Here is a 27,161-nt window from a genome sequence, read left to right as displayed (position 1 = left end):
TTGATAACAAATGGTTAAACCATTTATTCACCTTGGCCTGAGCAAAAAAATATTCCACCGTACAGCAGAAGCACTCAACAGGGTAGAAATAAGTTAGGCTAGCTCCTATCCACATTCGCAGGGCAAAAGACACACACTGCGAGAAGACAAGTATGCCCTGTTGGGAGGCAAGGATAAGACTTTGTCTTGTAGGAGAAGAGAAGTTTTTGCTGCACATGTAATCTCAAGTGTACCTTCCCAGAACCATAGCTCTTAGTAATGGGCCAACCTGCAAAAAAGAAACACATGCACTCTGTATGCCATTATCACTTACACATACACATGTACTTGGTGCCTGCTTAAAAAAAAATTTTTTCTTACAATGAAGTTCTTAATTTATAAATACACTAAACCAATCAATGTAGAGGTGTAAGAAGTAATGGGTTGGTATCTTGCAAGAAAATGACAGAGCTTTGATTGGTCAACCCCTTAAAGGCCAACTGCACTCAAATTTCAGCTCGACCAAATTTATTTTTAATGCGTAGTAGGTACCCCGAAATCATATGGGGCACAAGTGGTAGCCCCGTGAAACGCCTCGTTAATCAGTCAGAAGCGTTTAAAAAACCTCCGCCGCAGACCACGCCATGACGGCCGCCGCGTCATGGCTGTTTACGCAATTCCCACCTGCATCATGGTGGGTGGGAATCGAACCCACATCCTTGGGCTCAGCAGCACAAGCCCATTACCACTTCCCAGGCTGTTACATGCACAGGAAAAAAACTGGAGATGTGGGTAAAAATTGTGCTACAAATTTTCATCTGTGCCACTAGTAAAAGTGGCCACCAAATGTCGGCTGCAGTGGTATGACAGTCACAATACACACATCGTGTGTCCTTTTCTATCGGAGACAGAAGGACAAAGCCGTCACGATTAAGGCACCAAAACAGCTGTGATGCTTCACTTAGGTGGTAAGTGCAACAGTGCAATGAGCTACCAGAAAACACGGGAGTAGCAATGAAGTTTGATGAAGATGAAGAAGCAGGTGCACAATATATGTTAAATGACAATCACCCATATGCAGGTACGCACCAAAAAAAAAAAAAAAAAGAGGTGAGAGAAACTAAACTGGCCAGGGCTCAGGTTGCTCTGCGACTGATCCCTCGACCAGCGAAAGCCCCCATTTATGAATAGGCTCCCGTTTTACACCTCCTGCCGGCACACCGGGGGCCTACGCCATAGTGATGGCCCACTCATTCCTGACCCAACTGCAGGCGCCTGAGCTTTGTTATGTCTTCTTCTTGGGGGCCGCCACGTCGTCAGACGGGCGGCCTGTTCCCGCTGCACCTTCTGGCACCCGAGTTTTGTGCCAGGCAGCCTGATCCACGCACCCACTCCTCGAAGGCCACCGTGTCTTCGAACGGTCCATTTGTTTGTGCTAAAGCGCCTGGCATCAGTTCCTGAAGTGCCGTGCCGGCACCCGTGCTACTGCGCCGGGTCGCCCGCTGCTCCTGCCCATAGATGGCACCCGCACTACAGTGCTCTTGCGCCCTCACGTGGAGACACAGGATGCAACCGGTGTACAATAACCAACCGGTGTACGACGACGCCTTGGCCGGTCTCCCTATGCAACTAACACGTCTGTGTCTGATGTCACCCCTCCAACCAAAACCAAACAATGTGAGGCCATTCCTTTTCCTCATATCGTAACACTTCGAATGTTCAAATACTTTTGCGGGGACAGTAACACAAGCCTTTAGTTCTCTTTTTTTCGTGCGAAATGTTTCATTTTGTCTTTTTTCTTTCCCCCTAATTGTTTCGGGGTTTGCATTCTGCCACAAATGTCTGGATTCCATTTTCCCGAGACCTGTGTCGCCTCTTGTCTTGACTGGTCATGCATGCTAGTTTTATCAATGTAAGAAACAGCGCTAAAGGACAGGACGTAGATTAGACGACAAACGCGCGGCGCCGCGTGTTAGTCGTCTAATCTACGTCCTGTCCTTTAGCGCTGTTTCTTACATTTTTAAACATGCACCAACCAGCCCACTTGCTCCCCGTTCTAGTTTTATCGTTTCGCAACCGACTTTGCATCAATAATATCACAAGTGGCAAACTTCCCGAGACAACTTTCAAAATGGTACGTCAATGTGGAACATGACGCGATTTGGCTTCATGTCATGTGTTTCGCATTGCTTTGCTTTGGAGTTCTTTCACTACACTGTTCTCTCTTCCCTCCCAGTCGAACTAGAGAAGAATGTGTGAGTGAACATGAACACAAAATGCCGAAACCATTCGTCTGCTGCCATCCATGGCCAGGGTAGAGAGGACTAACGCGCACTTCACCGGCATGCAAACTTTTTGAGAGCCACCGCTATCCGGCATCATCTTTTTTTGAGAGTCAGTTTGTTTTTTTTGTTTTTTCGGGGGAGGGGGGGTTATGGGTTACAGGGAGAATTTTCGCCAAAAGTAACACCAGCACTCGCTTATGCGCTGCCTGGAATTAGGAGGGGGGGGGGGGGTTGAACCCCCAAGCTCCCCCCTCTGGCTACATCCCTGATTAGCATGACATTTGCACATTATTTCGACGTTGGAGCACAATTGCTCCGACGCTGGCACCAGTATCCTCAGCACAAGACCATGGATGCGTGTTCGTGCCAACCATCTACATTTTATGGTAACAATTTTTATTTTGTTCTGAGCTGAACGGAATATGTGCGCACTCATTTTAGATGAAAATATTCTGTAAATTTAAGGTCTAAAAAAGCAGAAGCTTGAATTTATTTGAAAGAGAGTCAATCTAATCGCATGTCGACACCACTGTACTATAGCAGAGAGCAGCTACGCTAAACTATGTTCCTGGCACATCATCGTGCGGGCCCTGGCGAACTTCCAACTGTAGCCAACTGTATCCCTGGCGAACTTCCAACTGTATCTGTTAATGTTGAACGCACAATGTTATGTCAGATGTTAACATTTTAGGATAGTGGACGCATCATTTCCATGCATGCATAGACGAAAACTGAAGGCAAACTGGTGCAGTGGTTTCATGCCAGCCAGATACCAACCTCATCGACATCCTTGAGCGCTTCAATCAGCATCTTTTCAATGTTTCGCATGATAGCCATCTTCTGATGACCGACCAAGGGGTAGATAATTTTGTCTGCTGGGCCAGTCTACAAAAAAAAAAAAAAAGAAGAAATAGAAAAGACCACGAAATTAAATGCCTTGCACCCTGCTTTCTATTTTTTTATACATATGACTCAAGAAAGCTAGGTATGAGAATGAAATAATCCAACAATTATTTTGAATGTAATGCTATCTGAAGATGTTTTCGTTGTGCTGCTTGCCGTTTTTTGGTGGGATTTTGCAGTGGGACTGGCTACAAAATTAATGCATTAAATTACCAGTGAAACCACATCTGAGTTGCATGCCGACACGTTAACTTTATTCCTTTGCAGCGTGACAGATACCCCCATCATTACAGTATGTAAGTATTTTTCCAAGGTTTTCTCTTTTTTTTTTTTTTTTTCATTTTCCAGGGCCACCTTATTTCCGGTAATGAGGGGGTGGGGTGATTTTTGACCTGGAGAACAATTCAGGAAAAATTGGGTAGTAATTGGCTGCACTTCAGTCACCAGCCAATCACAGAAAGCCTCCTTAAAGATGTGAAATATGCAGACAAGTCATAACTACTGGCTTTGGCCACAGAAGTGTGCATAAGCACCAATAAAGCAACATATACAAAGTTACTGTCGCAGGAAGTCACTTGAACAAGGGTTTTTTGAGGCACTATACAATGTCCTCTTGTTACTACACCTCTCAGTTTAACAATTAAAAAAATTTGCATGTTAGTTTTATTTCATATGACCAATAACAGGTAAATTAACTGGTACCCTCTGTAAAAGGCATGCAGTCTGTCTAATCAGCAAATGATTTGCCACCTTTTACAAACCTGAAACTTGAAAATTTTGCGGTTCCCATCCACTGCATTAAATTAATAAATTCTGTAATTTCGGAAAACCGACAAGCATTTGAACACCTCAAGTAAGCAAGAAATTAATTTCGTTGATTGTGAGGTTAAACGCACCGACGCTACACCTGGGTATGAGGCGCGCCGTAGTGGAAGGCTCCGAATTGATTTTGACCACCCGGGGACTTTTAATGTGCGCCAAAATCTCGACACACAGGCACTTCTAGCCTTTCACCTCCATCAGAAATGCAGCCAACGCAATTGGGATCGAACCTGCACTTGGGCTCAGCAGCCACTGAGCCACCGTGGTGGGTGAAATTTGTTCTGTAACAGAGAAGTTCATCCTCCTGTGCGGTTTGTAAAGAAAATCCTTCTCCACTCTCTCCCAGGACCAGAAAATTGCCTCAGGAGGTCAGCGGTATCCATTACCTGGCTAGACATTGGCATATAAGCTACGGTAGCATACATGTCTGAGTGTGCGGCCACGCAAACGGAGTGGCATGCAAGTGACCACGTATGACACACAAATAAATATATTTTTTTATTATTTATTTGGGTTTGCTAATAAAGTTGGTTATGCTTTGGGTTTTCTTTTTTTTTTTTACTGCCATTCAAGTCAAGGTACCTGTGTGTCTTAACTTGCTGTGCCCACCCTTTTTTTTTTTTAAAGAATCCCGCACAGTTGGGTTCGACAGCCAAAGTTATTTCTGAATAAACGCATTCATAAACACATTCACCTCAGTGGCTTATGATAGAAAAGTGAAAAACTGTGTGTAAAAATCAAGAATGATAGTAAGGCTAGGTACAGTAAACTCGGGTTTAAACTGCACCAACTGCACGCAAATGACCACAAGCAGACTATACAATACATAGTACCATAGTACTCTCCTATCGGCTGCTTGCACAAACTAACTCTAATGAGGAACTTCTAACACTTCTGTGGTGTTTCTGTAAAAGCTAAAATCTGAGGGATGTCACAAAAGCAAGAAACCACTTCTGCAAGAGCCTTGCAAAATTCCTCCCTTACACATGCTCAAGGGGGAAATGAAGCAAACACTAGGAACACCTCACTTGTACACCAATATGAATGCAAGGCTTAGAAACAAGCCCATATAAGAAAGAGGGAAGTCTTAGTAACAGTGCTCTTTTATTATGGAGGCAGAAATGCAGTCTCTATTGGTTTCTTGCTTACTTTAAAAAGGGGCAAAAGAATAAATTCAGCAGGAAGTGCTCAAATGCAAATTGCAAAAGCTGCTCAGTTAATAATAGCACACAGGTTGTCCACATATTGCCTTTGCTTGGTCAGTGCCTTGCTTTATGCAGCTCACTTTAAACTACATAAAATAAATTACGTATCAAAGCAAAACTTGTACTAGGGACTGACTAGAAAACAAACGAGGTTGAACCAGCTGTTTTGGCCCGCAGTTCAAGTTATCACAATTCCACTATTTCTGTGCCATGTTTCTTTCTAAGGCACCTGTGGTCAGCCAAGGCCAGACCCCCCCCCCTCCCCTTTTTTAATTTTGACAATGCCAAAGTGTTTTTGGCACAAAACTTGTGGTCAGTATGTTGTAAAATAATGGTGGCAAATTTTAGAGAGCAGTTGGCAAAAAGACACCAAACTAAAGTCAACAAGGTAAAAAATAATAATACCCCTGTCACACGGGCACTTTCAATTGAGACTGAGTCGATCTGGATTGAGCTCAATCCGGATCAGGCGCTGCTACACGGTAGTTTCAATCGCAATTGAGCCCGATCTTGCTCGAAATCAATCCTGGTTCCCCAAGCACGATCAGACGAAAGCAGCAATACTCTCGATTGAAACGTGTCATGTAGCAGCGGTAGCAGCGGCGGTGCGTCGAAGTGCTTGAAAAGTCAATTGCGCTTCACTTCAATCCGGACTGAAAGCGTCGTGTGACAGGGGTATTAGAGAGTGTCACACAATGAATCATCATTGCAATTTCATAATACACAAAGCATGTAGCTGGAGGAAATGGAAATGCAAAGTTGGGACGTCAACGTTTTGAAATCAGCACTATGTTCGTGCAACCGTGAATGCGGTGGTAGCAGTAGAATGGCTACCGAGACAAGACATGATGAAATGCACATCACATGACCACAAGCATCAGCTGGCTGCAATGTGAACATCAATAGTTAAAAGACTCCACTCAGTTTTTTTTTTAATGTGAAATGAATCAAATTTTTTTGAAATGCAGCAGACCCTCGTTACAAGAGACACTTGGTTATAAGACATAGGAATGAAAACAGTTTGGTTGGTTTTCCAAAGTTTACCAAGTTAGCAACATCGTATACAAGAGACCTTGGTCACAAAAGACATGTTTCCCAGGCCCCCTGAGTGTCTCTTGTCATGAGGTTTTACTGTACGAACATCTCTAAAAATGTATTAAGCCTCTACACCATGGTTTCTCAAAGTGGGTTCCGCGGAACCTTGGGGTTCCGCAGGCCCCTCCTTAGGGTTCCGCGAGCCACTGATAAATTTTCCCTGGTTCCACAGTCGCAAAGTTTTTTATGGTGAACTTGAGGTGCGATCGATCTAAGGATCCTCCATTACTCACGCCCGAGTGTCAGTAAGCACATCTCGGTGCATAACAGAAACGCGCGAGCTGCGCAATAAATCTCGCCAGCAGCTTGTAGCCAGCCAGACTCGGAAAACGGGCCACGTAGTTAAACTATTGCACTTGAATCTCGGCCTTATATTACCCCCATGCGCATTTCTCCTGTTTGGAGATAGGTGCCGCTAGCGTACGCATTCGCGTGAAGTCGACGGGAACAAAAAACGATACCCTTGCTTGCTTTTGAATTTATTGCACGTTAATGTAGCATGAACGGAATGAAAACTGGCGGGGGGGGGGGGGGGTGTTCCTTGGCACTTAACGGAACTTAGCAGGGTTCCCTGGGACCAACATGCTTGAGAACCCCTGCTCTACACAAAACCATTTGCAAAAAATTTGGGCAGTAAGGATTTTACACACTTGTGTGTCCTTGCACTAGTACGTGATAAAAAAGCTACAACAATTTCAAATAAAAGGCTAAGAAGAGAAGATGGCAAAGTAGCCAGTGGGAGAACAAAGAAACTTGAGAAAATGACACGAACGAATGCAAGTTCCCCCAACACTGCTCCGCCCCCAACGAGGTACCCCAGCAGTGTGCAGTAACTTCTGCAAGATTTTGCAAGTTTTGTAAGCACTGACTACATAAGGGTGGTTCTAAAAGGATGCGCATATTTTGTATTTTGTCCACACCTGGCTGCCACCTAATCTAGAACTGACAAATTCGCAATATTAATTACAAAAAATTCCATAATTTAGGAGTTGTGAGGAATCATCGTGGCCATCATTGAGGCCTGGTTAGCCTACATTTCTCAATTATTACACTGTGGGGGACCACACTTGCGGCTGCCATTCCAATCTTGAACCTACAAGGCTGTACAGGAGCTGCCAATGTCGGACGGGCCGATTATTGCCTCGCCACATTGCTGGAAAGAGCGAATGGCTGGTGTGACCAGGTATCTTGCTGCGGGGTTAAATGACAGAAAGTAACTTTTGGTGACCGACTCAGCCCACTATTGACAAAAATTATCTAATTTCTGTTCTTAAATTTTACGTGAAAGTGGCATTTTACTTTAGCTAACATTAGCCATGGTTACAGCATGCCTGTTCTGTGCAAGGTTGGCTTGTGTTATGCCTTTGTGCACAGCTGTAGCGCTATGCGGAAAAGCCAACCCCCCGTCCCAAAAAATGCATGCACAGCAGTGGAGCCAGATTAAAAATAAATAGTGGATGTGTTTTGCAGTAAAGCCAACTTTTATGTCTCATTTGTAATTTTCAAATGGGGAGGAAAAATATTCAAAAAGTATAAAAACTCACTGTGCATTCAACTGAATATCGAATGCTGTTCACAACACACAGTATTTGAATACATACTTGCACACCTCTACTTTATGCAGCTCGTCACAGGCCCTCACAAACTAAAGCAGAAGCAGATTAAACTACAAGAAAAAGCAAAAGGTGTGATGTGCAGTTTACCTTGTACCAGAAGTTGATGGAGACTGTGTAGCCACTGTGGGGTGCCGACTCAACCTGGTGCCACCAGTACATTGGGAGGTAGAGCACATCCCCAGGACCGACAATAGCCTCCCACCCTTTGAGCTGTGCGGCCAAGGGAAAGCGGCCCAAATCCGGCTCTGCGAGGTCCACCTAGAAAGCAACACGACCAGCTGCTGTACTGCGCAGCGAACGGCAATTAAAAGAGCCAGGGATGAATGGGCACCATCGGGTTGTGCACCCACAGCTCCTCAGTAGCCACAGACTCGTGCTCAACAGCAGAAAAAAGTTTTGGCCACTGCGGCACAGCAGCAAGTAAAAAGCTATGCAAACTAAAATATGCGCAGCATAAAAAAGCAAATTTAAAGCATCAAATCGACAAGATCTTTTGACAAAATTGAGGTTAGGCAAAGAAAACTAGCCCAGAATTCTGAACAAAAGCAACAGGTGAAAAGGCTGCACATAAAAACAAAACAAGGGTGGTTTTATAGGCTTGATTAACACCCTAGCCCCCTTCCCTTTCGACCAAGGCCCGCTCTCATTAAACACAAAAGCCTCAAGTGCATTGCTAGCTAGTTTCGCACCCTTGATCGCTGATGTGAAGATGATTTAAGGAGCAGTGGTTAAATTGCAAGTGTATTTTTTTTTTTCCAATGGGAAACCTTGTTTAAGGTAGCTGGAGGGTTCGAATAAATTTGCAGCTACAGTTGAACCTCGACGTAACGAAGTCGGTAAAACTCATAATTTACTTCGTTACATTAAAATTTTGCTACATTGAAATTCACGGTTAAGATGAAGTGTTAACTGCGTGATGCGGTTCCTCCAAACGAAAATGTGGCGCGCATACAGGGCCGGTGCACTGTTCCTGTTTGTCGGAGCTTAATTGTCTTTGCGGGCATCAGTGTGAACCGCATAGGGCGTTTTATGTGTGCAGAAACGCGCCTCACGAGCCACAGGCATGCTGAGGCAGCCGCAGAGACCACCCACACGATGCAGGTAGCTCCAGCGAGTGCTTCTAACCGCTCGCTGAAACGCAACACGAGGGGCAAACGAAGTTGTTCATGGGGGGGAAAAAAACTGATAATGTGGGCGAAAAGTGCACTGTAAAACGTCATACACACTGCTTAAGAAAGCACCCATCAAAAAAACTGGGCTGCGGGAGCTACAAAATGTACGCTTGGGAAGAAGCGTAAATTTTGTAAAAGAAAAGTAGCTCCTTTTTCACACGGGACGAAAATCTACCCCATTCAATAATGAACAGCCTAGATGACCTTATAATCGCTTAGTTGTGCACAGGTAAGGAGAAAAGCACCAACACATGTATCACCTCACCACTTACGCATCACCGTAAAACAGTGAGATAACAATGCACGCGTACCACGCTAACTGCGCGCTTCGCGGCATCACCGGCCTTGCAGCAACCCGCGTTTCGTCGTGTCAGGCATAAAATTTTGGTCGCTACTTACGGTCTGAAATGACTTGCGTTCCGAAAGTCCAGTGATGCAAGTAAGGTGCTTATTTTTCAGTAGAACAATATTATATAGCAAGAAAACTTCTACATCAGAGTTGTTACAAAAATTAATTTAGCAAGCTTGTGAAACACCTAACTCAAGCCTATTTTGTGAACAAGCAAATGTGACTGCGGTGATCATCCATTGCCCAACGTAATGGTGTCTGCTCAACTCGGCTTCCAGAGGTGCATACCTCGCTCGCAAACAGCGCTAATCAGTGCGCGTCACTTGCGTTACCCATGGATGTTCTGGCATATATTTCCACGTGGTAAGTGGTAAGTACGAGTCATCACCTTACCCTTTTTGCACTTCTACTCTGCCCAGACGATAAAAATTTTTAAGTGCGCAACCAAAAAATGTACTGCCTTTTATCGGCACAAAGATGCGTAATTGGCGAAGCTAAAACACTTAATAGTTTTAATTGTGGGCTGTAGACGATCGGTACCTTTCCAGTTCGTAAGGAATGATTGAAACGAAAAACCACAAAAAAAACAAAATCCTCGAGGCACTTAATTAAGCCTGCTTACGTCCTTTGATGGAGGCGAAAGCCTGGCGTTACTTATTAGCAACTACTTTACTGCTACATCGTATTTGCGTATCTTTCTTCGCATTCGTTTCTTCATCTTCCGACGCAAATTACTTCGAGCGGTTTCTCTACTACGCTGTGTTTGCATCTCTTTCTTCCCTCTGGTGAGACCAAAGACGTGGGATCGATCCCGGTCGCGGTGGCTGCTTTTCTGATGGAGGCGGAAAACGAAAACGCCCGTGAGTCGAGATTTCAGCGCACGTTAAAGATCCCCTGGAGGTCAAAATTAATCCGGACCCATCCACTACGGTGCACCTCACAGTCTAGGTGTGGCTTCGGCGCTTTAAACCCCAAAATCAATCAATCAAACTCCTTTCCTTGCTTTCGTTTCTCCGCTTAACGGCTCGAGTTACGTCTTTACGTACGCAATTTTACGTTTGCCACTCACAATTTTGTGAATTTTTGGAAGCGGGCGCATCAGCGCCTCGAAGCTCCCGATTCTTGGCCAATCCCTCTCGTGATATGGGACACAGGAACAACACCAACAACTTTTGCTCCACCGAGTTTCAGTAGCCCATTTTCTAGTGGAGTGAGAGAGAGAGGATGAACGTCTTCATGAGCAATAAATTAGCAGAGTGGCGTCCTCATTTCAGGACCCCATTGAACTAGAGAACTGTAGGCTGTTTGGCCTGAGGGGGCGCATGGTTAAGCAACTAACGGAGCAGTGCAGGGAGATATGGGCTGGATGTCGTTTGAAGTTCGAGAAGCTGAGAGTAACATATGTTTTGAGGGGAGGTTGAGAGCACTTGATGAATGCAGCTAAAGTTTTTAGGGGCATATACATGAAAAGCATGGACATGCAGTGGTTAAAGAAGACTGGAAGGCTAATGATGAAATATGAAAAGAACAGTGAAGAATCAAAGACAGCCAAGGTAACCAAAAGAAGCAAGGCAGATTGAAACAAAAAGAGCACACCAGGACACTTGTTTTCCAACGCCGCACACTAGGACGTTCTATCTCCATGGGCAAATACCGTATTTTCCAGTCTATAAGTCGCACCTTTGTATAAGTCGCACCCCCTTCAAAATGACAGTTTTAGCGAAACGAAACGTATATAAGTCTCACGGGTGTATAAGATGCACTTGTTAATTAGGTAAACTCAGTGAATCAGATCGTTAAAAAGTGCGGCGAAAGTACATGGTTGCGGCCGCCGCCGCCTATGAAAGCATCCCCCGATAAGGAGGACCATCCAAAGTCTAGACAGAACTAACTTCTCAAATGGTTTATTGATACACACAGATGGTATGTACTTACAGACGGCGTTTAGGCAAAACCATCGAAGTCTTACTCTGACTCGCTAACAAATAATTCAGCAACTTCAAGTGGGAGTTCCGCCGGCGCATCGCTGTCGTCCTCCGACTCAGTGATGTCTACTTCGCCAACCTCGTCACCACTCGCGGACCGGATAACTCCGGCCTTTAGGAACCCGGCTACAACTGTTTTTGTAGAAATGGAGTCCCAAGATTTGGAGACCCATTGGCCACCTCTCCAAATGTCGCGCGTCTCTTGCGTGCTGTTGTAAATCAGCGCAATAAAGGTGTCGTGGCGGACGGAAGTGACGCGAACGGAAGCGACCCAAAAATCGAAACATCAGCAAGCTATCATTTTAAAAATGAGCAGCACGTTTCCCTCCTTCAGAGTAACTCTCTGTAATAATTCATAAGCTGCATTTTGTTTTTGCAGCCCAGTTTGATGTTACTTTCAATTTATTATGAACTGTAGTTACTGCGCATGGCAGCAAGTGGCGCGCGGTTGTCACAGGCATGGAGGATGGTCGCAGGCCATTATCAATGTAAAAAAAGCTGCAAATTCTTTGGTTTAATGCCCCAAAGTGACATATGGGCTATGAGAAATGCCGTAGCCGTGGGCTTCGAATTAATTCAGGCCATAGAGCTGTGTCTCTTAACATGCGCTGGCCACGCGCGGCCGCCGAAAACCGGATTCATTCCATACATAAGTCGCATCGGTAGATAAGACGCACCAATGAAAATTTCAGAAAGAAACCGCAACTTATACACCGGAAAATACGGTACGTGTGCAAAATCCCGATCCATCTCCACTAACGTGAAACCTGGGGAGGGGCGAAGCATGCAGTGTATAAATGTATTCTTGGGCACCTTGGCGTTTTTGCCAACGGAGATGAAACCGTTGAGGGGTAGAGGTATACAGCTTTGCTGCAAAAGTTTGGTGTCTTTGAAGCACGAAGCGTTCTAGCGCGAAACGTAAACGAGTGTCCCAGTGTTTTTTTAACATGTGTTACGTTGTAGCGCGAGGCATGAACGAGTGTCCCGGTGTTTTAGTACGTGACTACATGAGACAGTTACGACGACATGAGACGCCGACAGCCTGAGCCCCTAAGGGGTTTTGCCCCTAATATCCTCCGCGGTGGTACGCCTACTCGTCTCTGGTGGGGCCAGCCCGCATCCCCGAGCGCTTCGAAGCTCCCACCATACGTTGCGCGCCTCCCCATTGGCAAATGTCGTCTGGCTCCTCTTACTGCTGCGCGCGGCGCGAATCGCTTTTTGACGAAGGCAGAAGCCGCTGCCAGCGCGCAATCGCGGACGCCGGCACGCGTAAGGCTTGTGAGCCTTGCGCACAACGCACGCGCAAGGCTCATAAAGACCCACAAATGCTTTGACGAGCACTTGCCGGAACGATGGAACCCAGCAAGCATGAGCGAACTCGAACAAAGGGCAAAGCGGCAGCATACGGCGGCGGCAGCATACGGCGGCGGCGGCATACGGCGGCGGCGCCAGACACACTTTTAGGCAAGGAGCTTTTAGGCAAGGAGCTTGTAGGAAAGGAGCTCGCTCACGTACTCCATGGCTGCAGCATTGCAGCATTGGGATGCAGCATTGGGCGGCCCGAGTCACCGTTCGCATTTTATCAAGACCCTGTTTCGGTGCTTGCATCTCCCGAAATCGACTTCTACAACCAAAATTTTGTGCCTAGTTCATGAAACTTCGTTACATTGAAATTTCTGCAAACGAGACTTCGTTACACAGAGGGTGAAAATACATGGTGTGCATACACTTGAAGTTAAAGAAAATTACATAGTTTGTTACATTGGAGGTTTCGTTACACTGAAGTTCATTACATCAAGGTTTGACTGTATAAAAAATTATGCCCATAATTTCATAGCAAAGCTGCAACTTGTTGCTTTTTTTATTTTCCTTTTTCAAGTAAACATGCAATGAGGTTACAAATCGACCACAAGCTCAATTAAAGGGGTTCTGAAGCAACCCCTGTTGACACTATGAAGCACACAGGGCCCCGCACAGCACAGTTTGAGTTCATGATAGACAGCACAAATGAAATGCAAGACAAGAAGAGTGGCCACAACACAGGCTCTGTCTAGCAACTGAAAGTTTATTAGGGAAACACGGGTGACTTAAGCATAAAGGAAGGAAGGAAGTTATTAGCCATATGATCCAATTCAGTTAGATTAAGCTGTCGCAATCAATGTATCTATCAGTAGAATGTTTCAAGTTCCTCTTTCAAGCTCCTGAAATGTGTTGCGAGCACGCTGATAGACAATGAAAACAGCTGCAAGTAACAGTTCATGTTTTGTAACTCTGTGATTCAGTCCTTTTGTACTCAAAGGAGAAGCACAAGGCAATGGAGAGCGAGTTTCACCATTTTGCCAAACGCTGTACATGTACTGCTCAGTGAGATATTTGGGCATATGCAGCTGTGACAGGGCAAAGAATCTGTCTGCAGACACAGCAGCCTTTCCACAAGGTGTGCATATGTTGCGATAAGGTACATCAGAGTAGAAAAAGGACAAACATAAACAGGATAGCCAAAAGGCATGCTGCAAGCCACACTCACAAAAAGTATCGATGTACATGCAGAGTACAACAATACGAATATAATTCTTGCGTGTCACCAGAAGTTTATGCAAAAAGTAAACAGCAACACAGAATTTTGTTTCAGGACATGTAAAGACAGTGATGGTGCACAAAAGCCACACAAGGGGTGGCGAGGCTTCAAAATATATGCAGAAACAGTGCGGCACTTTTTGCACTGTTTTTGTGAGCTTTCTACTATTCATGACAAAACAATATTTTGCTCAAATGTCCTCCAGCTCATGCCTGCGCGAATTTACTATTCAGAATGGGCTTTGTACCCCTGTCCCCCCTTCCCTTTTCCCCAGAGCCCATGGTAATCAGCCAGGAGGCGCCAGAGCTGCCCTCACCTGGCTCTGCCGGTCGTGCGGATGCCACACGGGATGTGGGTAGAGGCATTTGTACTGGTCAGGGGAAAACAGCAAAAACCTTTTGTGGCCCCGGATTTGGGCAAAGAAGTTCTGCTGTTCGTCATAGTGCACAGGCGTGATGTTGCCTACGGGGATAACAAGAGTCGTTGGAGCATCCAAACCACGCACAACCTGCGTCACTTACGGCAGAGGCAGACACACCCACAAGGTCCCCTCGAAAATACATTGCAAGACAAAAAATGCCATGAACTGGGCACACCAATTGCATACGAGAAGACCCCACATGACAATAGATGCAACCATTCGTGCTACATGTCTTTTAGTGTGGAAGAATATTCATTTGAGTCTTTGCAGTCTGATGGTTGAATTTCGGATTGATATGTCAGGTATACCAGACTTTGCCAGAATAATAGGTAATAACAAAATAAAAAAACAGCTGTCTGGAAATTCCTCTACTGCTGTCCTAAAAGGGCACTTAATATCAGTTGCAGATAACCTTCAGTGAAGTCATCAAATCGTACTATCAAATAGCGTTGGTGACACCTTAAGAAACTGTGAACGTATATGGGTAAACCATGCATGGTGCGCAGCATGACAAAGGTCATTATAAAAAGGCCCTAATGCATAGGACCAAATGCATAAATGACTGAGAAACAAAAACTGCATGCAAAGACTTGTTTAAGTAGGTGAACAAGGGCAAAATGATTTGTTTTCTGCCACTAAGTTATTAAGCTGCTGTGATGTCAACTACACATGATTAACTAGGCACAGTGAAAAAAAAAAGAGAAAGATCACTTAACACAGGACGTGAAAATTATACATTGTGCAATTAAGGTCATAGCAAAATGTATATGAAAACATGCAGCCCCAAAGAGTGACCGGTGATACTGTCTAGATAAACAAAAAGCAGCACAAAACACCAAAACGTGGAGCATGGGACAAGGAGCAGCTCTCAAAGTTTTCTCTCGAAGTTTTATTAATTTATTTTCAAGGTACTGCTGACCTCTGAAATGCCACTGGCAGGAGTGAGCAGTGCAACACTTAGATGAGAATGTCCACAAAAACAGTTCTCTGAGGCATAGTGCAGAATACCCCTGTGCGTATGAAAATTCGAGACAAGTGAGAAAACAAAAACATGCTGCAATGTATCATATTATTACTAAATGAGCTACGAAGCTTGAAATTAAACGGACAAAAATTGCTGTGCCATTTTTTTAGATATCTATACATGTTTTTACTCCTGAAAAGGACAGACAACCTATTTTTGCAAAGTCCATGTCCTCTAGCTGATACGAAAGCCAGCTTTTATATAATAGGATAGCCACACGGATGTCCTAAATTAATTGGTGGGAATAATTTTAATTTGGCACTAAACTTTCAGAAGTCTGAAAGGTAGCACCATGACATGACAAACATGACACTATTGTACGTATGATAACTGTGTCGATTTCAATGTGTGATTCAAAAACCATATAAAGGAATAGAAAAGACTGCATTTTATTATTGTTCTAGCTGGGCACAAGTTTTCAAATACCTCTTTTCATCTCATGTACGGTGAAAAGTATGTTGCCGCACGACTCGCTGTCACGTTTGCCAGCATTTATTTTGGCAGTATATGTACGGCTGGTAGATCTAAAAATTTCGCTTTCAAATGTTCAGGCCTCTATTAGTAAAACCGTTTCGGTTAAAGGTGTTTTAAGCGATACCCTTTCATTTGGGATAGACGGCGCACGTTAAAGATCCCCAGGTGGTCAAAATTAAGCCGGAGTCTTCCACTACGGCGCGCCTCATCGCCTGCGTTGCATTGGCGCGTTAAACACTACAATAACCAATCAATCAATCAATCAATCAATCAATCAATCAATCAATCAATCAATCAATCAATCAATCAATCAATCAATTGGGATAAAGAGTGTATGCTCCACAAAAATCGTTTATCTGTCCCTTGAAAAGAAAGCACATCAAAGAACAAAAAAAAAGAAAAATACTAAATGTGAACAAAATGAACAACATTTATAGCAGTGATTCGGAGTTTCAACTAAGTGTCTATGAGTCAAAGCTACAAATAGTCTATAAGGTGTGCCATAATGGAGGACTACAGATTAAAGGGACCCTGCAACACTTGCCATCAACTACTAGTACTGTATTTTGGGATAAAGTCTATTGTCCCAGAAATCGCCTCCCGCAAGAATTATGAAAATCCGTTCACAATTAACGAAACTACGCGCGATGAGAAATCGCGCATAATCGTTCCCTCTCAACTCGACCGCGGTCAACGCGACGAAAGCTGCGCGCTCTCTCCCGGAGAGGGGGACGGCTCGCGGTGTTCTCTTCGGCGGCCTTCGATATATCACATGCCGGGTAGTTTTCTCCTTTTCTCCGCAACGCGGAGGGGCCTATTTCCGGTCTGGTGCCACAAAAAAGCAGGCATGGGTACCTGCTCGCAAGTGCGCGCTCGGGCTGGTAGAGCGTTTTTGAAGCAATAAACGTTTGTAGTCGAGTGGTCCCGTTGAAAGGGAAGTATTGAGCTCATCACTCAAACTCCGCGCGCACTCAAAACACAAAATAAACGGCAAAACTGTGCCTACAGGTTCAGGCATAGAAGAGGTTCGTACACAGCGATGACGACGACGGAAATGGGAGAATCTAGCCGCGAAGTTGACCAGTGACAGCCGATCGGGCAGCCATGGCCTATGTGACGTCCCTTAGGCCATGCATAATGAGGACAACTGAAGAGAGAGCGGTTTGTTTTTCCGCGTCTTTCACATCGATTTGCGCGCTCACCGCTTCACGTGCACGTGTAATATTTGGCTCAGGTATTCCTGGCAGTGTAATCTAAACGTTGCACAGGTTTACTTGTACTGCTCAAAGAGTGTTGCAGGGTCCCTTTAATTTATACCACCGGGGGATCTTAGACATGTGGCAACTTTGTTTCTAACCTGATTGAGAAACACAGCCACAGCAAACAGGAATGGAATCTGCAACTTAGTACTCATAACACGACGCCTTAACCATGGAACCATCACGGCGGGTGTTCATACACGGGGTCAACTCCACTGAGGATGCATGCACATGAAGGCATCCCGTTACGTGAACGTTGCAGTGAAAGTGGCATTTTGTAGGGCTCTTGCAGAATTGGACTTACAGGATACGAGGCCTTCTAGACATACATAAAACATGCACTGTGCTAAAAAGTCTGCATTCACTTTTTGTGCTGTGGACAATCATGAACAACTAATCACAGTTTAGTGCATTCCTAAACTTTCACCGAAACCTTGCAGCACATTACTCGTACATGAAACACACAACAGTGGATTGTGGATGCATTTATTTGCACCGCGATGAATTGGGTACTAATGCTGACTGTACTGCAAGTCCTAAATTTTCTCTACATTTGTTATTCGCCTTAAAAAAAAAAGAACTCAATTTTTGTATAATTTATTTTTTGTATGAAAGCCATCCTTAGTCTCTCAAGACATCCATCAGATGCTCGTGTAAAACAATTTTGCCCAGGTTAGTCACAGTGGCCAAACTAGCCATGTGGCTGCTTTCAAGTGTTCCAGATCTATACAGGGTGTCCCAGCTATCGTGCACCAAGATTTTAAAAAAAGAGCAAAGCAATGGCGTTACTCAAAGAAAACTTAGTGCATAATGTCTCCAGTACAGTGGAGTAGTGACCACTAATTTTTTCGTTAATGAGATTTAAATAATTGTAATTATCTAACTCAAGAAGTACTGTCCTAATAATTAAAGTGTCGATGAGGCACTTGTTGGTACCCATGAGAGGCATCTAACTGCGGTATTTTCAGCGATGAACTACTTGCGTACTCGTTTATTCTGACTGGTAAAGAAATCCCGCGAAGTATGAAAAATATCATGTGACGGTGCTCCCACTCACATCACAAAGCAGCACCCTCAAATACGCTGATTGAAAGCAACTGCTTTGTCTGTCACACGCCCGAAGAGGCAGTGCATCACCTTTCATAATAGCATGCATGGAAGGAGCAGCAACAGCAAGTTTCTTGGGAGCGTTTGGCAGATAAGGCACAAACTCAGTCACAATTTCTTCTTTCTTTCTTTTTATTTCATTCTGGCTAACTCAGAGGAAGCCTGTTCAAGGGCACTGCTTTATGATACGAGTGGGAGCCCCATCATGTGGCATTTTTCGTATTTCGCGAAGTTTATTTATCAGTCAGAATAAATTACTATGCAATTAGTTCGTCGCTGAAAATACTGCAGTTAGATGCTTCTCGTGGGTACCTACAAGTGCTTCATTGGCACTTTAATGATTAAAATAGCACTTCTCAAGTTAGAATTCAATTACAATTAATTAACTAAAGCTAATTAACAAAAATTACTGGCTGCTACTCTACCGTACTGGAAACATTATCCGCTAGGTTTTCTTTGAATAATGCCATTGCTCTTTTTCAAAATCTTGGCACATGATAGCTGGGACACCCTGTATACTATACCCTTGTGGCCCAGTGATCAGGCCATAAAAATTGCATCCATGACAAATGGGTTCAATTCACACCATTTCCTTGACATTTTTGTGTGTTTCTTCCTTTCACTGTATGCTGCTCCCTGAACGAGGTACACAAGTGAGTCAGTGAAGCATAAGCCTGTCGCCCGAGGCTACAACATTCAACGCTGATGGCTGACTCTAGCTCTTTCGTTGTTGAAGCATAAGCCTGTCGCCCGAGGCTACAACATTCAACGCTGATGGCCGACTCTAGCTCTTTTGTTGTTGGCTGTTAACCTTCTTCTGGATTCGCCTATCTGCCTTTGTCCTAATGCGCTGAACACAAGTGTGAAATGACTCATTCGATAGTGCGCTCGTCTGCCATACAGGAAGCCTGGCCGGATTCCTACCATCTTTTCTGATCTGAAAAATAGGAGCCATGCACCCCAACAGTGAAGAAGCCCACTGCAGTACAGCGTAAATTCTCTACACTTAAAATGTCATGTGAGAACGCTTTTTCCCATCAGTGCATAGCCTCAAAGATGGAACTGCTGGGACACAGCTCAGGTCAGAGGCAATGCACTGAGCAGCTCGGACAGACTGAGCACAGTTAGCCCACAAGATGGAAGAACATCATTCAAAAAGCAACAAATCAGTAAACATAAGCGTATCCATTATTAGAGTCTTGAATGAATTCAGTTAAAAGCAATTTCAAGTGCTCTTAGGTACTTTTAAACAATAGATATCCGTGTGACCTTAAAAATAAGCAGCTCAGTTTTGTTACAGATCAGCTGGCCATGGCTGCAGATCCAAAAAGATGCAAGGCATTACGGCATGATGCTACTGATATAACAACATTATTACGAGCTCCAGACATTGTACCACTGCTTGCTTACACACTATTCACTTCACATCAGATTTTTCCAGCCTTGGCCATTAGACTGGTACGACCAATGGCAGTCAGTGGTTTGGCATTGGCAAACTGCATGCACAGAGCGGTAACAGGTTTTCGCAGGAATGGTGCAATATGCAAGTTCACTTCAGGTCTTACCCTCAGTCGCAACAAGGAGCAGGTTCGACGTAAGGGGTCCCCAGCAGTTCTGCCTCTGCTGTCGGGTGACCCACTCCCAGTTGAAGTTGAGAAAGTCCATCACAATGTTCCGCCCCACCGTTTCGTTCAGAGACTGCTGCAGGTAGTACCTACAAAACAAGGACACTGCAAATGTAGCACACATGACACATGCTATTGGCACCTTCACAGATGACTAGGGCCTGCAAAACTGCAAGAAACGGAACTTCTATGGACCAGTCACAGCGCAGCTGCAACCTGACAAAGAATACACCAGAGAATCGGAACATGCACTGCACATCTCAATATTGTGAATTTTGCAGACCAGGTTGTACCACGTAGAAAGCAACTTCTGACAACCAGGGGCGGAATTCTCTAGTTTTGCCCATTTCATGTCCGTTTCAAAGTGTCCATTTCAAGTGAGCCCAACCAAGGCGGGGCATCGGTTTCTGTGCACATTGGTCAGAGGCCTCACAAGTGCAACTGCGTCACGACTGACATGGACGCAAGATGGATATTTTTAAAATTGACACAACTCAAAATTCCGCCCCAGTTTATGTGGCGATATATAGGTTCACACGGCCAGCTTCACACTGTTCACTTGAGGGTGAGTGTGCGCCTAAGACACTGGTGAAAGCTGATTGATTGATTGTGGGGTTTAACGCGCCGACGCAACGCAGGCGATGAGGCGCGCCGTAGTGGAGGGCTCCGGGTTAATTTTGACCACCTGGGGATCTTTAACGTGCGCCGAAATCTCGTACACACGGGCGTTTTTGCTTTTCGCCTCCATCAGAAAAGCAGCCGCCGCGGCCGGGAATCGAACCCGCGACCGTGGCGGGTACTGGTGAAAGCTGCTGGCTCACACTTGAACAACTATACTAACGCTACAACTGCCACATAAGGTTACTCGGCACTGAAAAATTGATAATTTGTTTCCTGGCAGCCGCAGGCTCTTGTGTAACCAACCAGGTAAAAACAAAAATGCAATAAAAATGAATAAAAAACCACCAATACCTTTTTCACGAGTTACCTTTAGGGGAAAAGACACTTAGAGCAAACTAAATATTAAATTTTTGTCTTAACACAGGAACTATACCTCTTACAGCTACCTTAACACAGAGCCCTTAACTACAAAAGCCATTTTCCATGCTTAGAAACAAGGAAAAGCAGGAAGTTCTTTCTCTCTTTTTTTTTTTTTGCAAAATAAAAAAAGGTCGCCAGAAATTTCAACTACAACAGTGCTCCTAAATTAGTCAAACATAAAAGCAGCCCGAAGCCTGCCAGGTACATTTTCCCCAGATTCACAATCTTGCCAACGAAATTTTGTCTTTTTTTTTGAGGCTGTCAATAAGCTTTGCAGACGTACCATGAATATTTGTGATGTCACTAATTGTGAAGCGGAAAATTTGTAGCAGGAGCAGGCAGGGTTGCCAACTGTCTGTCTGGGGGATTTCTCACTGGTAGGGGCAGTTTTTTGCACATGGTGACGGTTCAACCCGAAACTGCCAGGGAATTGCCAGTATTTTTTTTTTTTTTTTCAACAGTGCCTCAGCGAGTGCTTAAACATACCGTGCACCAGGGCTGTTACAACCCAACCTACCATTGCACTTAATAAGCGTTCACCCTGGCACCTACTATAACATTAGTGTATATTTGTCTTCTACATGTTTGTACATTTGCACTTTATATTTCAGACTATGCCAGCTTGAAACAGCTCACCTTCGATGGGTTGTTGTTGCAGCCTATCTTCTATGCAACAGGAAAATGACTAAATTCGATAGGCATAATGTCTAACCCCTCACCCATCAACTGTGCAATTAGTGTTTTTCTTACTGCTAATTCTTCTTTTAAGGGGGGTGGGGAGGGGAGAGAACGTGACAACCAAGTTTTTGTCATTTTGTAACTTATCAAACAGTTGTTGCCTCCTGTTCAGCTGCTCGTACACTAAGCATGCTATTCCAGCTGCTTAGAGCAACTTGTTTCCTGTCATTAGTGCTCATTCAAGCACTTACAACAAACTTGGAGGTTTGTAAACTACACTTTGTGCACATACATGTCGTTGAGCCACAACTTGGCACACAGAAAGCACTGCATTCCTCAGTTGAACATGAAAGTTTATTAATGTAAGCTGGACTTTTTAACGCTCAAAACCTGATTTGTCCGAGGACGCTGAAGGCCTGTCTACCAGTGTTTTAAAAAAGTATTGGTAGTTCTGCTAGCACAGTTGTACCGAAAGTCACTGCATTGTTGTCCAGGGAAAAGAAAAGGACACGCTAGTCATCATGCAAAAAAGAAAACAAAAAAGTAGAGAAAAGAAAGAAAAAAGAAAACAAAAAAAAGTAACAAGAAAGCCCTGGAATTCAAATGGTGTCTGGAAATAAGAAAAAGCTCACAGTCAATATCTTTTTCAAAGGAATGGGTAACAACATAAAATACGATGACAAAGAACGCGTGTATTCATACACATGTAAACACACACACTCAAACTACTCTCCTCCTCCACTAACATAAATAGCGGACCCGCCGCGGTGGCTCAGTGGCTAAGGCGTTGCGCTGCTGAGCACGAGGTCGTGGGTTCGATTCCCGGCCGCGGCGGCCGCTTTTCTGATGGAGGCGAAAAGCAAAAATGCCCGTGTGTACGAGATTTCGGCGCACGCTAAAGATCCCCAGGTGGTCAAAATTAATCCGGAGACCTCCACTACGGCGTGCCTCATCGCCTGCGTTGCGTCGGCGCGTTAAACCCTACAACCAATCAATCAACATAAATAGCGGGATGAGCCACCACTGCCTTCCATACGAAGTGGAATTGGTATCCCAGTCACAGTACTGCTTCTCACATCAGTGATTATGACGACAATGAGGATGCCATGATGTACAAGTGGGAAAATTTTTTCCTCGGAGCCAGGCAAAATTATTTTTAACAACAAAGGAGTCACGAAGTGATTGAACAAAATGAGGCAAAACAGGTACAGAGAGACAGGGTAAATTTGTCCCACAGTTTATATCTGGCTGCACTGTCTATGTCATCGCGCAGCAAAAGCCTAGAGCCTTAGTTATTTTCAGGGAAAATGAAAAACACAAAGACACCTTTCGCAGCAGCTGCCTTGCTGCCAGTGTGTCACACAGCTTGGAGATAAGATCTGACGCTGCTGCAGATTTCTCAGTTTTTGTGCTCACCCATGTCATCCTTAGTGACGAGTTTGTTTTTGCACAGACACAATCTGTATGACGTGCCAACAGTCTGTTACCTGCCACCCTGCAGAACTGCTGATATGTCATCACAGCCAATACCGCAAAGTTAGGTGGCGAGGACGGTGAAGGAAAAATGTGTGCAGTTTTTAACGCACCTCTTAAGAAAAAAGTAATACATAAATGCCAGCAAGGTCACACAAAACATTTTAAACATTGCTTACGTTCTTTAATTGTTATCCAGATAACGTGAGTAGAGAACATTTTCAATTCTTTTCAGCGTCCACTGAAATGCAGTAGCATTTATTGGGCACACCCCTTGTGAAAATTTTGATGCTTTAAGCCAGCAATTGGAAGATGGGTAATAATTCACTTTCATTTACCCTCTGGAAATAACAGGGAGTAATATCACGCATGGCCCCTATAGAATACATACACGCGCACGACTGCGGGAGCACGCGTACAAGGCCTCATAACATTATAGTAAACACTTTTAAAAACTCCATTCCCTCCATACTGCTCATGCGTTTCCATGCAACTTTTGGCTGAAGCTCACATTTTATGGTCTATTTTGCTTCCCACAAGGATTGGTGACGGGACGTCCCTGCTGGAAATTTATTCCATGCAATTTTTTCCCTCAGGGAGTAGCTTTGAAATTGCCATTTTACCACCTCCTGTGACACTGGCACCCTCTATCGGTGACAAAACGAGATACTTGGAACTGTGGCAAGGCAAAGCATTTTGTTTTAGCCCAACAGATGGTGTCGCTGTTCCGAGCAGTGGAAATGTGGCCACTGTGGAAGCTGCTCCCCTTAAGTGAAAATTGTACGGAATAAATTTCAATGTAAACAGGTAAATGCCATTAAAAGTCCTGGAGTTCAGGGAACCAGGAAGACAACATTCATGATTGTTGTATTTGAAAGACTAGACTTAGATAACTCGCTCAACTCTTCACCACTAGCTGCAGTCGTGTTTACCAGCAACCGCCAATCACACAAACTAGTCCTTGTAATGTTATAGGGAAAGTGCGGGAAAGTAACTGGTAGGTTGCCACTCTTTCACCTATTTTCACTATTTAACTTAAGTATTTGACACCTGCACTAAAACTGGCATGACTATTATTCTGATGTTGCAATCTTTCAAATGAATCAAACTTGCATTTTGTTTCGTGGTCCTTTTAAACAAAATAGACCATAAAATGTGAACTTCCTAGACGATTTAAACACGAAAGAGCAAGCAGCTTGGACAGAACAGATTTTTAAAGTGTTTAACAGTGCAACAACACCCTGTGCGTTAATCTGAAAAGAGAACAACATGTACCATGATGATGCAAGCTGTTTTACATAGTGATTGTAGTGTGCATGTATAACACATGTAACACATACATACATACATACGTACCTACACACAATTAATATGCACTCAAAGCAATACCCCCTTTACAGTCTGTGCTCGTGAAAAGCAGCCCACCCTCCATTACGATAAGGGACGTTATGCATTGAAAGTGACTTTCAGATCTACAGTGTGTGATGCCAACTGTTTCTATTATGCTACTTTTAAAATATTTGACTTCATCCGCTCATCAGGCCCTTTAAATATACCATCCTTTCGCTTAACAATTTCAATAATTATGAGCACAAAGATGGCCTACTGCAGATAATCACAAATATAACTTTAAAAATATTCTTCGACTATTATTTTTTGGATGTCACCTTTGAGGAGCTCTGTTAAGTGCCAAACAGAGCTTTCCTATCCCAGCAAGAACCTTTACAAACATAACTATTCGTAATGCTTCAGTTGGTAAGCAGACGTGCAAACAGCAAATACACTAACTTGTTAGCCTAACCCGCAATAATGTTTATGCACACAGCAGTCACCAAGAATAAACCAACTGTCGGCTTCAGATGCAACACATTCACACTTCATGCAGAGCACGTTGCCTTTAAGCATGCCAGCACATTTCACCTAGGTCCCTTGGGACAAGCCTGAAATTCACAGTTAACAGATGCACACAAATTCGCATTTAGTACTGATGATTCAATAATAGGAGCAGCAATGTTTGTGGCATGTACTACTCACTTTGCGGAATTCCAGCAAATAAATATTTGGAATGTAGCTCACTTGGTGCCGCCAGCATTCCTCAATCGTTCTGCAAATTGCCCGATTTTCATCTCCTGGCGCCGAGTTGGAGGGGCAAAATTTTTGAGCCGGTGCTCCCTGACTTTGGCGTCATCATAGTACTTGAAGAAAGCAGCATCGGACTCGTACACGGTGCAGTCACCAGTTCCCATGTGTTTAGTGAGGTAGTCCAAGTCCCACTTAAGTGCTGTTGCAACCAAGTTTGTGTCGGTCAGGACGACGGGCATCTACCAGGTTGAAATAATTATTCAGCATTAGAATTTATAAACTGACTACTGAAGGCATGGAAGGCAAAAGAAAGTGTAGCAGTGTAAAATAACCCTGATTAAAGCATTTGCCTGCGCAGTAACAATGCTTTGCACGCACTATCGTATCACTCTGAATGCTACACTGCTACCTGCAAGGTAGTTTACAGAATCTGACACGGTGATAAGAAGGAAAAAAAAAAATTGGCTGCACATCTGCTCCCTGTGTTGCAGATGTTGTCGAAAGCTGATAGTCTTCTGCCGCCCCTGCATTATAAAGCCTTTCTAATCTCCCCCACCCACCTATCATGCTCTCCTCTACCCGTCTCGCTTCCTATACCATTACCACAGTTGAGGTTTGATGACAACTTCTGGAGCATCATCAACTAGAAGCTTTTGTTACTGTTGGTCTTGGAATGACGGCGTGAGCCCTTGTCGTATTTCTGGGTCAGAACATTGTTTTCAAAGCGTTTTTAGAAAAATTTTCTCTCGCAAATATCAAGTGCACATTTATTTTCAATTAAAAGAACACTGCCTAGTTCAAGTTACGTACTGGTGTTATGCCTCAAATATGACTAATGTTTTATTTTTGGTCAACAATGTTCACAAATATGAAGTGTGTTACCAGATATAGTGGTTTGGAAAGATTTTTCCAATATAAACTTCTCATCTCAGAATTCCTACACCTTCTGGCCGGGTGGCTGAATCGAAGAACAGACAGACAGACCAAAATTTTCGGGTTTAGGTAGCCTAAAAAAGACTATCGTCTTTAAAACACCCAGGATGAGCCGAAGCAGTCATGGGCTCGGGTGAAAACCACGTGTTGCGAGAGGAGGAGCGAGGAATTCGGGGGTGGGGGCGAAGGGGGCGTGGCCACGGATAAAGCACGGTAAAGTATCTGCACGTATGCATAACACGGATAACTGTACCCCCGATAACCGGCTACGAAATTCGCGCCTTCGGTAGGTTTTGACGTGCCGCCGGATACTTCCGCTAGATGTGTTTGTGAGCGGTCACGCGTGCAGGCGCGCCGGTAGTAAACGCGGCGGCACTACGACGTCGCGCTTACAGCCGCACGCAGGCGCCGAGCACACGCAAGGTCGACAAAGGCGTTGATAGCTCGATCCCTGCATGTGCTGGATGCCTCCGGTTTCGGCGCACAGTTCGAATAAACTAGTGAACGCAAACTGCTTTTCGATAAGCAAACGTGCTCACGTGTTTTACCTGCTGTAGAAGGAAGGCAGGAGAGATTCCCGTACGTACATCACACAGAACACACGCAGAAGTTTGAAACGCGCGCAACGCTGAGTACGGATTAAGAGACAAAAATGTTTCCAGACTGACGCAAAGATAAGGCGGTTGGGGTGAACACATTGCCGAAGGCTTCTTGCACGTAGCAGTTGCTCCAAGATGTCGCAAGCGCAGGAAATCCTTGCAAGTGCTCGTTTACTTTGAAACTAGAACTTTCTAAGCGCAAAAAACTCACCATATTGGCGATTAATCTGTCTGCTTCGGGGTCGGTACAGCTCAAGCGCGGCACGATTTCCAGCGGGATTCCATAGTCATTGAATTCCATTTCAGGGGAGCCAGCCCGTGATCGCGAGGGCTGCGCCATTTTGCTCTTCCACAGCCACTGTTACTTGACGCGTGACGCTTTCTCGCCACGCGCAGCCATCCCATCCAGCTGATTCGCCCTTGACGGTGAGGTGGGCTAGTGTGGCGCTCGTTAAA

At 44.5% G+C, this 27,161-nt stretch overlaps 1 protein-coding gene across 2 annotated transcripts; it reads right to left on the bottom strand.

Annotated features, from left to right (window-relative positions):
* LOC144148927 (hypoxia-inducible factor 1-alpha inhibitor-like) lies at positions 1–27,161 on the bottom strand. Of its 2 annotated transcripts, none has more exons than XM_077680463.1 (7): positions 26,917–27,161; positions 25,168–25,412; positions 19,840–19,988; positions 14,306–14,451; positions 7,993–8,163; positions 3,042–3,149; positions 1–268 (listed from the first exon to the last, which is right to left on the bottom strand). In XM_077680463.1, exons 1-7 carry the CDS (start codon positions 27,043–27,045, stop codon positions 224–226), a joined length of 993 nt encoding a protein of 330 aa, XP_077536589.1. In that variant the 5' UTR covers positions 27,046–27,161; the 3' UTR covers positions 1–223. The 2 variants fall into 2 exon arrangements, with proteins under 2 accessions (XP_077536589.1, XP_077536587.1); XM_077680461.1 differs by lacking the exon at positions 26,917–27,161 and adding an exon at positions 26,655–26,799.

This window comes from Haemaphysalis longicornis, unplaced genomic scaffold (genome assembly GCF_048455015.1).
Source record: "Haemaphysalis longicornis isolate Haplotype H1 unplaced genomic scaffold, Haemaphysalis longicornis Haplotype H1 scaffold_1, whole genome shotgun sequence".
NCBI lineage: Eukaryota > Metazoa > Arthropoda > Arachnida > Ixodida > Ixodidae > Haemaphysalis > Haemaphysalis longicornis.
This window is presented reverse-complemented; position numbering and strand designations above follow the sequence as displayed.

Coding starts and splice junctions, on each gene's coding strand:
- LOC144148927 (XM_077680463.1), bottom strand. CDS start 27,045: ATGGCGCAGCCCTCGCGATCACGGGCTGGCTCCCCTGAAATGGAATTC. Junction 25,413..26,916: donor ACAGATTAATCGCCAATATG/GTGAGTTTTTTG, acceptor TCAACCTGGTAG/ATGCCCGTCGTCCTGACCGA. Junction 19,989..25,167: donor AGGAATGCTGGCGGCACCAA/GTGAGCTACATT, acceptor CTTGTTTTGTAG/GTACTACCTGCAGCAGTCTC.